Source organism: Delphinapterus leucas, chromosome 19 (assembly GCF_059928025.1).
Source record: "Delphinapterus leucas isolate spDelLeu-1000000601 "Yukka" chromosome 19, BTC_Dleu_Yukka2, whole genome shotgun sequence".
In the NCBI taxonomy this organism is placed as follows: Eukaryota; Metazoa; Chordata; class Mammalia; order Artiodactyla; family Monodontidae; genus Delphinapterus; species Delphinapterus leucas.
In genome coordinates, this window is record NC_143147.1 from 58,097,360 (window position 1) to 58,111,040 (window position 13,681).

The window sequence follows — 13,681 nt, forward strand, 5'->3', positions numbered from 1 at the left end:
GGTAACTTCTCCTCGACTTTCTGTCTCCATGAATTTGCCTGCTCCAGACCTCATGTAAGTGGAATCAGTCTTTGTCCTTTTGTGACTAGCTTATTTCACTTAGTATAATGTCTGCAAGGTTTATCCATGTTTAGCACTTGTTGGAATTTCCTTACTTTTTAAAGGCTGAATAATATTCTTTTGTATGTACAGGCACACTTCGCTTTATTGTGCTTTGCATTTTTTACAAACCGAACATCTGTGCCCTGTGTCAAGAAAGTCTATTGGCACCAGTTTCCAAAAGCATTATTTTATTTTATTACTTTTAAAATTTTATTTATTTATTTATTTTTGGCTGCGTTGGGTCTTCGTTGCTGCACGCGGGCTTTCTCTAGTTGTGGCGAGTGGGGGCTACTCTTCGTTGCAGTGCACGTGCTTCTCATTGCAGATGCATCTCTTGTTGCGGAGCACGGGCTCTAGGTGCGCAGGCTTCAGCAGTTGTGGCATAAGGGCTCAGTAGTTGCAGCTCGTGGGCTCTAGAGCACAGACTCAGTAGTTGTGGCACACAGGCTTAGTTGCTCCACGGCACGTGGGATCTTCCCAGACCAGGGCTTGAACCCATGTCCCCTGCATTGGCAGACAGATTCTTAACCACTGTGCCACCAGGGAAATCCCAGGATTATTTTAAAATTAAGGTATATACACTGGGTTGTTTTTTTTTTTTTTTAAGACATGATAACTTTGCACAGTTAATAGACTACAGTATAGTGTAAACATAACTTTTTTTTTTTTTGGACATGCAGCATGTGGGATCTGAGTTCCCCGACCAGGGATTGAACCCATGTCCCCTGCATTGGGAGCACGGTAAAACTTTTTTTATCGAAGTATAGTTGATGTACATATTATATTTTACAAGTGTGCAATATAGTGATTCACAACTTTTAAAAGTTATACTCCATTTGTAGTTATTATAAAATATTGCCTGTATTCCCTGTGTTGTATAATATATCCTTATAGCTTATTTTATACATAATAGTTTGTACTTCTTACTCCCTTACCCCTACATTTGTATTCCCCCCCCACTGGTAACCACTAGTTCACTCTCTATTTCTGTGAGTCTGTTTCTTTTTTGTTGTATTCACTAGTTTGTTGTATCTTTTAGATTCTACATATAAGTGATATCATAGAGTATTTGTCTTTCTCTGTCTGACTTATTTCACTTAGCATGATACCCTCCAAATCATCCATGTTGTTGCAAATGGCAAGATTTAATTCTTTTTTTATGGCTGAGTGATATTCCATTTTATATATATATATATATATATATATATATACCACATCTTCTTTGTCCATTCATCTGTTGATGGACACTTAGGTTACTTCCATATCTTGGCAATTGTAAATAATGCTATGAACATTGGGGTCCATGTATCTTTTTGAATTAGTGTTTTTGTATTCTTTGAATATATACCCAGGAGTGGAAATGCTGGGTCATATGGTAGTTCTATTTTTAGCTTTTTGAGAAACCTCCATACTGTTCTCCACAGTGGCTGCACCAATTTACATTCCCACCAACAGTGTACAGGGGTTCCCTTTTCTCCACATCTTCATCAATATTTGTTTGTTTGTTTTCTAAATTTTTTATTTATTATTTTTTTAAATTTTATTTATTTTTTGGCTGTGTTGGGTCTTTGTTGCTGTGTCAAGGCTTTCTCTAGTTGCGGCGAGCAGGGGCTACTACTCTTGCGGTGCGCAGGCTTCTCATTGCGGTGGCTTCTCGTGTTGCAGAGCACAGGCTCTAGGCACGTGGACTCAGTAGTTGTGGCTTGTGGGCTCTAGAGTGCAGTCTCAGTAGTTGTGGCGCATGGGCTTATTTGCTCTACGGCATGTGGGATCTTCCTGGATCAGGGATTGAACCCGTGTCCCCTGCATTGGCAGGTGGATTCTTAACCACTGCGCCACCAGGGAAGTCCCTGTTGGCTTTTGCTAAAATCATAGAGTATTTGAAATTGCGGGTGCCCTGGAAAATCTAGAATCGGATAGCCTCTCTGGGCCTGTTTCTGCATCTCACAATGATGTACTGATGATCTCTAAGGGAACAATGCAAGTTAGCATTCCTATGGTTTGCCAACATGTAGCAGGAGCAGAAAGGAGGAGACTCACCCCCTGGGTGCTCACATGGGAGCCAGCTGGGGATGGTAGTCACGGGGGGCAACCTTCCCTCCAGGGTGTGAGCCTGGGCCACAAAGCCCCTCCTTGGTGACCCTGGGCTGCCCCAAGCTCTGGGCAAGGGGAAGCCACAGGTAGACACAATTTGCAAATGACCCCGGCCCCTGACCCATTAATTAGCACTTGCCAGTGACCTGTGACCTGGGGCAGAAAAAGAACAAGTGACCAGGACCAGCCAGTAGCTGAAGGAGGCACAGCAGGGAGGTCAGGGGAGCTCAGGGGCAGAAACTACTGGAAGCCAGAGTAGCCAGCCAGAGGAGGAAGGAGAGCAGAGGGAGTGGCTATGAGGTGTGGGGTCACCATGAGAGACCGCAGCCAGGGGACCCAGAGCAGCTCCCACCCCCTGCCCAGCACCAGGTCAGGTGTCCTTCCAAGGACATGGGCACATGTACATGCCTCTTGTTTCTGGAGATTGGAGTGTGTATCTATCCCTCTCCCCCAAAGAGTCTGACAACCCTTGGAGGGTTGAGGTGAGGTGGGGATGGGAGAAGGGAGGTGTGTGCTCTCAGGGGACAGGAAAATGCAAATCTCTGCAGCCTGATGCCAGCTCTGGCCTGACCTCAGAAAGCACAAGGGCTTCGTTCATGCACGGGGCGTTCAGGCATAGGTGTGGGGTACGGGCTTCTTTTTGGGGTGATGAGAATGTAAAATTGACTGTGACAATGGTTGCTATATACTAAAAACCATTGAATTGTACGCTCTAAATGGGTGAATTGTGTGGTTTGTGAACTCTATCTTTATAAAGCCAAGCCACTCACACAGGCACACAATCACACACGGCACAAGCCCAGGAATCTTCTGCACACCAGGACACACACGGTCTCAGCTTGCTTCCTTTGCGCTCTGCTTTCACATGAGGGCAGAGGACAGGCTGGGCATCCCCTCCCCTCTGAAGCTTCCTCACCTGCCCAGGAGGTCAGGGAGGTCTGGGTTGAAGCAAAGGGGACCATGTATTTGGAACTGCATTAAAACCGTGATGCCAGGTGGAGTGGGGATTGTCTGTGGAGAGAGATGTGGGACCCTGACAGCAATGCACAAGGGATGGAAAGAGGTAGCAGGGACCGGCTGGGAGTCCAGATAATGGGGAGGGGCCTGCAGGGATGGGATTGGGTGAAAGGCCTCCAGCCCTACAGCCCCCACCCCACAGGCTTTTGGGTAAGACTTACCTTCTGTGGTTTCAGATTAAAATAAAAAGACCCTGGGCAGGGGTGTATAGGCCCCCAGCCCAGTTGGGGCATCCTAAGTGTGAGTGAGTTTTGAGGGGGAGCTGGCACAAGCCAGTGTCCCTGCTGGAAGCAGAATCATGAGCCTTGGAGGGGGCGGTGAAACCCACCCTGGCTGCAAAGGCGGGGCTCTGAGCCTGGCAGTTCTGCTTGGAAATGGCCTGGGCTAGGAGCTGGGAGTTCATCCATGTGAGTCATTCATGAAGCCAGTGTTTACTGAGTGCCTACTATGTGCCAGGCGCAGGCTGGGTGTCAGCTTGGAGTCAGTGTGAACCGGGACACTAATGAGGCCATTTCCAACAAAAAGAACACTCACCTATGTGGGAGCCTTCATGCCACATGCCAGCCTTCTGGCCATGTTATTCCTGGTCCTAACACCATGCTCCAAGGGCAGGTCTAAGACACTGACTTTCACCTACTCAAGGTCACACAAGAGCAGGGCTAGAGAGCAGAACATGAGCACAGAGAGGATTGCAATTCTGGAGAGTGTACCAGGACCCCACTCCTGCGGCCAGAAGTGGGGAAGCAGCTGTCATAGTTATAGCCTCTACAAGCCCTAGCCCTGCAAGGGTGCTTCACAAATGGGAAACTGAGGCACACACAAGGGATGACTATGTGATTATCCTGACCAATTCTGAGGAAAAAAAAAAGAAGCAGGCAGAACCCTGGGACCTGGGGGTAGCCCAAAGAGTTGCAGCTTCTTTCTGAGAAAGGACATCGAGGCCCCACTAGGGGACTGCCAGCCAGCGATCAGCCCAGGGCAGCTAAGGAAGTCTCCAGTCCAGTATTTCCAGGGAGCTGGTGCCAAGCCCCTTTCTGTTTCCAGTCTCCACTCATGGCTTTCTCTTGTGGGGAAACTGGACACTTAGCATATTCTGCCAGCAAGGCTAGTTTTACTAGTTTGGCAAAAATCTTCCCAACACCCTAAGACTGAGAAACTAGGCTAACCACTGTGCATGGACATGGGGTGTTCCTAATTGCCCACCACTCATTAGCAGCTGATCACAGTTTGCCTTGCAGCCTCTCCTTCTGTCTTCACACTGCTATGTAATGCTCAGGAATTGATGCCCGCTCCCCCAAATTGACCTCCAACTATTTTCAAACAGGGGCTGCACTACTGAGGCTGAGTGGTGGAGAGGGAAGACTTGTGAATGGAGAGACCAGGCACTTTCCTTCTCTGCAACCAGGGAAGATGATCCTGAATGGCGGCCCTGGCAGCTATCTCACCCACACCTCTGTGTAACCCCTGTGCTCAGAGCAGTATGTTTGTTAGCTGTCCAAAAATATGTATTAACAGCCTGTTTTATGGTTCTTTCTTTTTGGCTGGGGTGGGGGATAGGCCTAGAGAAGCATCGACACGAAAGTCATTCCTTCTTGGTTCAGGCACCTCTCTGAAGACCCAACGCAGATTAGATGAAAACATTGATCCAGTCTCCAGGCAATGGAACTGGAGAGGCAGGCAATGCAGACCTCACCCTCTGAAACGTGGTAGTGTCACCCTCACCCTTCAGTCTGACACCAGGCCCTAGGACGGCTCTTCCTTCAGTCCTAGGCTTGAGAGTGCTGTAGGCCCGGGACTTAGCTCATAGGGTGGGAAGGGAACCGCACAGTGCAGGTCTCGGCCAGCCCAAGAGACCTGTGCACACTTGTGTCCCCTGTAGCCTGGCCTGTGTCACTTCCCACAGGCGCCGGTGCAGGGAGGGCGGCCCCCTCTTGGAGAGTCCAGAATGTGCGGGTCTGGGGCCTGGAGGGACAAGCTCTCTCTCCTCTCTCCCTCCAGCAAAGGGCACTGCCTGTATGCTTGTCCCAGGCCTGTCGCGAGGAGACGCTGGCTTCCCAGACACCTGCGGGAACAAACGAAGACCCTGCGAGAGCACGTGGGTCCTGCATGCGGAAGGGGGCCAAGCAGGGGGCTATCGGCCCGGGACTGCTGCGGGGAACAGGGGGCAAGGAGAGAAGGAGGTCTGGCCTGGCCTGGACGTCCGAGAGTCGCGAGGATGAAAGAGAACGCTGGGCTGCAGAGTGGGGGCCGGGGGGCCGGGGGGCGGGGGCGGGGGCGGGGGCGGGGGCCCGGCCCCACCCGCCCCGCCCTGCCGTGCCCTGCCGTGCCCTGCCCTGCTCGGCCCCGCCCCGCCCCGCCCCTCCCCAGCCTGTCTTTCGAGGCCCCGGCTCCGCCCTAGCCCCGCCCCTAGAGCTGTGAGGTCCCGCCGCCGGCCAGTTGCCGAAACCGCGGCCCCGCCCCTCGGTCAGCGCGGCCCCGCCCTACCGGGTTGCTAGGGGAAGTGACGTCACAGCGCGATGGCGGTGGCTCCTTCCGGCAGCTGAAGGGGGTTTAGGCCCGGGAGATCCGAGTCCATCCGCGGCGGGGAGAGGGCAAGCGGGGTGGGCAGGGGCCGGAGCAGGGGCGGCGGCGCTCGGACTGTCCCATCCGTCCCGTATTGAGGCGTTGGGAGCGGCGGGGCGGCTGGAAAGCGATGGTGAAAGCGGGGCCGTGAGGGGGGCGGAGCCGGCAGCCGGACCCGCAGTAGCGGCAGCAGCGGCGCCGCCTCCCCGAGCTCAGACCCAGGAAGCGGCCGGGAGGGCAGGAGTGAACAGGTCGCGCCGCCGCCACCGCCATGGAGCTCAGAGTGGGGAACAGGTACCGGTTGGGCCGGAAGATCGGCAGCGGCTCCTTCGGAGACATCTATCTCGGTGAGGCGCCCTTCCCCGCGGATGGGCAGCCCCAAACCGGCGTCCCCCGGCCCCGGTTCCGCTCCGGCCCCCTCCCCGGCGACCCCGCCCCCGGCGGCCCCAACCCCAGCCCCCGCCCCGGGCATCCCCTCCGGCCCGTGGCGGTGAGCCGCGTCCCCGTCGGTTCGGGCCTCCCAGTTCCCCAGGCAGGAACTTGCGGCCTTTCCGACCCGCGCCCTCGAGGGCACCTGACCAACGTGCGCTCGCGGCCTTTGGGGAGCGGCCGGGAGCCTCGGTTAGGCCCTCGCTACCCGCTCGGCCCGCCCGCCTTGTGTCCGCTCCCGGTGTCCCTCCACGCAGACAAAGGGCCGTCGGCGAGTGCGGCCCCCGCGTCCTGCGCGCGTGCGGTGGGCACGAGTAGAGTCCGGGGCTGGCCGAGGCTTCTTCGGCGCTCCTCGCGACGATGCAGCCCCGGCTGACCAGCCCCTCTGGCCCGGGGTCTGCGCCGTGGACCGCAGGTGGCACTCAGGGTCGCCTGGGGGCCAGTAGAGTGGTCGTTGAGAACATGTTGCGCATCCAAGTTCTGTACTAAGTACCTCGGCTTAAACGAGAATGACATTCAGGTGATTCGGGACAAAGCGCTAGGGTGTTGGGAGAATTAGAGGCAAATAAAGTGGTAAAGCTCTGCTCATGAGCTTGTCCTTTTGCTATGAAAATTCTCCAGGTAGACTGGGAAAAAAGGGGATTAGAATGTTCTGGATTGTTTCAGATTTACAGTGAAAGAATGCACGTGTGTGATAAAAGGTTGGCTTGAGTCTTAAAGTTGGAAGTTTTAAAAATATAAGCGTTTCTCAGAGAGATTGTGTGTAAGTTACTCCTACCCCCGCATTTGGGGACATCCAGCCTGGCCCGCAATGCATGTGCAGAGGGACTGTCATTGTGCAAGTTTGGGGGTGAACATGCTCTGCTTGCGCAGCCTGCTCTGGTGTTTCTGTTTGGCTGGTGTACTTGTCAGGGAGGGTCAGGAATAGATTTGTATGTCAGTAATGCTTCTGGTTATGCCTTTCAGATGGTCCCAAGTGTGTGTGCTCACCGCCCCATCCTTGCCTCTTGTTACCTGGAGAGGATGCACGACCTCCTGGGCTAACAGCGTAAGAGGATTCCACACTTAGGGTAGTTCATAACTGCTTTTGGTACCCTTACCCTACAGTGTAATCCTGCCACATCAGTATGTGCTTTACTGCCCTGCTGAGTAAAACACACTTTAGAGATACTTGCATTTTACTATTTAAATATTTATGTCCAGTAGTCAGCAGTTGCCTTCTCAGCAGTGTTTTGGGAGGCGAAGTGCTGGGTAAATGCAAGCTGTTTGCCTTATTTATAGAACAATAGATTTTGGCAAAAGTTTTAACTTAGGATCTAGGAGTTGTACTGAAAAACCAATCTATTAGCCACCCTTACACAGATATGAAAAAGTAGATATTTTGAACCTTTTTGTTCTCTGGTCTGAAACCTTGCCAGACAGTTTTCTGCTTTCCGAAGCTGCGTTCAGACAACCAAATCGTGGAACGTTGTCACCAAGTCATTCACAAAAAAGTTGAGAGTTTTGTGGGAGACCCTGAAAGCTTATTCACAACTGTGTCATTTGGGCCTCACCTTGTGCTGGGCACACCAGTGGTGCTTGATCCAGCCAGACACCGGCTGACCGGTCCCAGAGGGGTTTGTCCTCAGTTTCCTCTTTCATGTTTATCCTAAAACGGATAGACTGTGGCTCTCGCGCCCTAGTTATGAGTACCCACATGGCCCACCCACTGGAGTACACTTAGAGTTACTTGTGTGGGGTTGGGTACAACTGATTTGGCTTTGACTCTTGGCCCATGTGGTGGTCCCTTCAGGCTACATGCTACCCCACTGAGGAAATGTGAAGTGGTCTTGTTAGATTGAGATGTGACTGGAAAGGTGGGTCAGAGGAAGCTCACTATATACTGAAGTTAAGGGTCACAGATGACCGATCCAAAGACCATGGGATGGATTGAGTCTTCTGTACCATGTTTTTTTTCTATTTGTTAGGCAACTAGTCTTTAGTTGAGGAATTCGGTCCTCATCTTAAAAATCGTTATGTTCTACGTATTCTAGTGTGACAGCAGTTAAAGTCGTTCCTGCTACTGTCATTTTGCTATAGGTCAGAATGCTCTTAACTCCTCCTTCACCTTCGTTTAAATGTGGGGTTTGGGGTCTTGGGTTTCCACCTGGGACTTTCTAGTGCTTTCAGACGTTTGAAGCCGGGGGTGGGGGGGGAAGAGAGAGCTGTCCTTCAGCTCGCCGGGTACCTTATGGACCAAGAAGGCCCAGTGCTAGTCTCCCTTTCCAGCAGCCTGCTGTGCTGACATGAGCATGTGGCAGTGTGCCCTGCAGGTTATTCCAATCCTTCCCAAACAGCGTGAGCCCCCTGTTCTCATGGAGTTCTGTTCTTGTCCCATGTCTGTCTTCTATAGGTGGTGGCAGTACCTCGGACCCTCCTCCCTGCCCCCCATTCATGATTGGTAGAATGGTGGTTTTCTTCCTGCTAGCTGTTGGCATTTGTACTGGATCCTGTTGCTCTGTCAGTTTATCAGAGGATGGCCTCATCTGTCCAGCTGTTACCCAGGTGGAGTGTGTGGTTTGGCTTCCATCACATACACAAATGCTTTTGGGGAGCTAAAGCTTAGTAACCTCTTCATATTTTTGATTTTCATGTTTTTCCCCTCGCTGACTTTCATTTCTCTTCAGTGGCACCTAGCAGGGTGTCTGGCACACAGTAGGGGTTCCAAAATGGTGGCTGGCTGGCCAGGAGAGGAAAGCAGTTGCCTGTATGCAGCTTTCGTAGTCACGTGCCTGTGTCCTTTAGGGTGATGGCTTGAGTGTTTCTAGATACCGCATCAGCTCTCAGTGGTTGCCCTGCGAGAGTGCCCTTTGCCCTGCTGTGCAGAGGCCTCTCCCTATTTCTTTGTCGATAAGACAGTCATCAATTGGAGTTACCTTTTTGTCCCAGGACAGGGTCAATCTTGGAGTTAAGTTCATTTATCGTCTGCCTTTGCTCAACTTGAGGGGCATAATTTTGTTTTCCTAGGACCAGCATTGATCTGTGTCTAAACATAGACTAACATCTTCATCTAGTGAGGGGGAGCTCCTGTCTGGCACTGGAGCTGCACAAAAGAGCTGAGGTTGTTGGGTGATAAAAGACCTCACTATAAACAGACACTGAGTAAACGTGATGTGCCACTTGGTTTTGACTTGCTCTGAATCTGGAACCCAGAGCTCAATAGTATCTTTCAGATTTTTGTTCCCCATCTAGAAGTACTTCTAAAAGTTACCTGTTGTGAAGGACCAGGTTTTGTAATTTCCATTCTGTGGCAGATCAGCACTTTTGTAAAATAGGATTAAAATGTTGCAGCAATGTCATGTTGCTATCAGAGCTTTGGGGTGCTTCCTCGCTGTCCTGTATTTGTCCCCTTGTGGACTGGTGGTAGTTTGAGGACAAGACTTGGAGCAGCACTGCCAGTAGAGCACAGGGGCTGCTGTCAGCCAGGGAGGTGGGACAGGACTGCAGGGCTACAGTGGTGGACGACCTCAGTTTTGCTCAGTGGTCTCTTATGTTTGGTTCCCATGGAATACCCAGAACTTGAAGTGCTGCTGCTTCACCAAGTGGTGAAGACCTCTCAGAGGAGGCAGCCTGCGTGTGTGCTGCCCTCAAGTCTGTTTGGTAGAGAACCCAGCCTCTCCTCTTTGAGTCATTAGACTCAGGGCATCCTTCACAACTGTGATGCTGTAGAGGGCAGGTGTGATCCTGGGGGAGGCTGGCTCTGTTGCTGGTGTGATCCTGGGGGAGGTGGGCTCTGTTGCTGGTGTGATCTTAGGAGAAGTGGTCTGTGTTTCCAGGTGTGATCTTAGGGGAAGTTGGCTCTGTTGCTGGTGTCATCCTGGGGGAAGTGGGCTCCTTTGCTGGTGTGATCTTAGGGAAGGTTGGCTCTGTTGCTGGTGTGATCTTAGGGAATGTTGGCTCTGTTGCTGGTGTGATCCTGGGGGAGGCTGGCTCCATCTGCTGGTGTGATCCGGGGAGGGGGGGAGGCTGGAATTCATATTGTGTTCCAGAGTTGCCTGTGGTCATTTGTCCCCGAGACTGTCAGTATTGCAGGGTGACTCAGATGTTAGCTTTACCAGCCACAGTACAGTGGAGCCAGCAGTGTCCTCAGCCTTCCTGAAGGCACTAGTTCAGTAGGTAGCCTGCGTGGGCCCAGGCTGTGTTGTCACTGAGAACCTGCCTCCTGGCAAAGGTGACAGGACTGACATAGTTGGAGGAGCAAGAGTGCTATCATCAGAGGCTTCTCTGCTCCTGCTTTGGGGTGGGGGGAGTTGCTGTGTAACTAGTAAGGTGAGTCATCTGTTCCTCATGGGCTGGTGAGTTCAGTTCAGAGTGCCAGGTCCTCACAGGAACTCAGAGTTCATTTTTCGTTTGCACAGTACGTTTTACAATGAAGTAATTTCTCTAGTAGCTAGATAGATTATCCTAGCCTCAGGGAGGAAGAACAAAATGTATTACCTGTCTGTCTTCTGAGTGCCCAGGAGTCTTTGTGGAATGGTAAATGGAGTTCTTAAATTTAGAATGGTCACTGGCAGTGATCAGATTGTGGTTATTCCCATGGAACCCCAGCATTGGTGACCGATTTTGGATCCAGGCCCACTAGGAGCAGCCGCATCTCAAGCAGCTGTCTGAGCAGACTAGAGGAGAAAGCTGCTCTGTCCTTCCTGGGCAGTTACTGGGTTCATGCATATCAGCAGACAGCTCTCCTGCAGGTCATCACTGTTCTAATACTTGCAGACCTTACTCTGCCTTTTATCCGGGAGTCTTAACATTCTCTGTAACCAGTAACCCATTCATCCCACAACTCCCTCATGAAACAGACTGCTGGTCTCCCTGCTGAACTCAAATGGTGAGGGAATCTGAGTTGCCAGGGACTGGCAACATTGCTTTGCCCAGCAGGATGGGTCTGGGTTCTGTCTGGGCTGCTGGAGCCAGTGTTAATTCCTTCACGAATAACCATACTACTGGGAAGGATTAAAGTGCTTTATACTTAGAAGGAACTGGTGAGGAAAGCAGGGGGAGAGCTAGGTATGTGCTTTCTAAAGACTGCTTTTCCCATTCTCTCCAGTGAATGCTCCTTGAGGGAGGGCTTGGAGCATAGCTTTGGGTCAGATTGGAACTCAGGAGCATGCGTGTGTGAAGCCTGAAGGGGTAGTGGTTGTCACATTTGCAGGTCCATATTGTAGTAAAGAAGAGGACGGCATCTTGAGGTTAAAACTCTAATCTTTAATCACGATCTGGTGACCAGGAGGTGTGAGCAGATGTATTGCCGGTTTTAGCACAAAACTAGCAAAAGGTGAGTGACAAGTACACTTTGCATAGATGTGATTAGGGCTTTGAAAACAGAGCCCAGTTCTGTTTCAGTGTCCATAGGAGACGCACAGTATGTCCTGGTCCCTGGGAGGGGAGAGGTGTGCTGGGCCTCCCTGGGCCTGGCCTGGCCTGTGATGGCTGAGTGATGGCTCCTGCTGTGTCGTGGGAACCGAGTCCCCTTGAGAAGCGCCTTGCTGTATGCGGCTTGGTACCTGGGCCACATGGACTGGGATGGGCTGAGGCCATGTGAGAGTTCAGTGGAAACCCAGCCACCTCTCTGGAGAGAGGCTCGCACACACCCGAGACCTGTCAAGGCAGCATGGAGAAATGGGGCCCACACGGAATGTGTTGCCCTGGGACTCCCCACGGTCTGGCTTTGGGTGGGTGAATATAGGGCTGACCAACAGGCTGGATGAGAAGGTTCAGACCAGATGGGGGTCCTATGGAGAGAACTGCATACCCTGTCTCTCAGTCCCCTGGTGATCAGAGTAGAGCCATATGGAAGTGGGTGATGTAATACCAAATAAGACTTTTCTATACGTATCAAATATTCCTGTTTTAAAAAGTGAAAATAAGGATATTTTCCCACAGGGGTTTATCTACCACTGACACCATCTTGTAGTAGAAAGTGGAGTGCATCCATCACCTGGTCCTCCTTGGAAGATTCAGATAGCACTCATTGTTTCTCCAGCGTGTTGTAACATTGGGTGAGGTGGTAGACACCAGACGATTAACGTTTGTGATTTTCTTTCTTTGCCAAGGTACGGACATTGCTGCAGGAGAAGAAGTTGCCATCAAGCTTGAATGTGTCAAAACCAAACACCCTCAGCTCCATATTGAGAGCAAAATCTACAAAATGATGCAGGGAGGAGGTATGGTCTTTACCTGTTAAGAAAACCAAGGTGGTGTTTGATGAGGGAGAATACAGATGTCATGAATCACAGTCTGGTTAATTAGGAAAAGGGGCAGAAGCGTTCGTACCCTTGACCCCATCCTGTGGCTTCCTTCAGATACTATCTGAGAGGCCTGTAGAGGGGCTCACTCGACAAAAAGAAACGTCATTTTATGCTTTTTGCATAAATATTCTCTTCCTTAGTTTCGTATTATGTACTGGTGTCTTTGAATGCAGACTTGTGTGAATGCTGACCTGGAGCTTGCTGCTGGTCCTCCTGTGCCGCCTTGGTCATGCCTGCAGCTTTGGGATGGTCCCTGCAGACTCTCCTGAGTGAGACCCCTTCTAGCTTAGTTACTGTCCCCATTCTGTGAAACCTCCCCTTGGGCCTGAGGGTACCTGATATCAGAGTGCCCATCCTGATTTCAGAGTCTACCTTTTAGAATTCTCTGGACTTTGAGATTGTTTGGCTAATGGAGCAGGAGGGGGTTTTATTGGGGGTCTCAGAGTCCTGAAGACACCGCAGCATTTTGAAGAGTGTGCCTGTGCTGCTCCCCAAGGAGCTCAGGAAGCCCAGGCACATCCCTGAATGCCTTGAGCTTTCTCTGGGGACAGGGCTTCGTGTGTGAAGAATAGCTGTGTTATTTCCTTTTGGATACCCTTCGAAGCAGAAGCCCCCATGATACTTTCATAGTTGGTGGGGCGTGGGATCGGGAAGGCTCTTGGCGCCTTGCCAAAAGGAAGCTTGTCTTCAGACTCTGTGTTGGTCCTTTGGTCAGGTGGAAAGGGAGGACTGGTGATGTGATTTCTTGACATCTTTGCTTCACAAAGCAGTTTAATCTGTGCTACTTACTACCAGAAACCAGCATATCTCAGCTGACGTAGCACAGGGTGTCTCTTTAGCAGCAGATATATCTTAAAGCAACACAAACAGTCCTATGAGACGACTGCAGAAGGGTGTGTCCAGTGCCGCTCGTCCTGGGCATTATGGGACCAGAGCAGGCTGTGGGTTCTCAGATGGCACATAGGGAGGAGACTCCCTGGCCCCTCCTGTGCCCAGGGAGACGTTGGCAGAGGACCCTGCCAGTGTGTCTGTCCTCTGGCGGCCCTCAGCAGGCTTCTCAGGCATCAGGGATGGTCTACACAGCTTTTAAGGTGGTGATGAGTAGGAAGAGGTGACTTGGTTTGTGGCCTTCGTGGTGGGAGGAGTTTAGTGCTGGGGGTTGGATGAAACCTTCTGACTGAAAAGCTTGT

The 13,681-nt window shown here is 51.5% G+C and overlaps 1 protein-coding gene across 8 annotated transcripts in view; it reads left to right on the top strand.

The window, feature by feature from the left end:
• Positions 1-5,865: 5,865 nt before the first annotated feature.
• CSNK1D (casein kinase 1 delta) overlaps positions 5,866-13,681 on the top strand; it is a 37,020-nt gene continuing 29,204 nt past the window's right edge. For 2 of the 8 annotated variants that reach the window (XM_089901523.1, XM_089901524.1), the window contains exon 1: positions 12,297-12,407. Coding sequence is in view for 6 of the 8 variants with exons in the window: in XM_022589264.3 (XP_022444972.1) it covers positions 6,047-6,122; positions 12,297-12,407 (187 nt within the window). In the remaining 2 variants the exon portion in view is untranslated. Of the gene's footprint in view, positions 6,123-6,189; positions 11,519-12,296; positions 12,408-13,681 lie in introns of those variants that run through there. The other 6 variants (XM_022589263.3, XM_089901522.1, XM_022589264.3 and 3 more) reach the window with 6 other exon arrangements.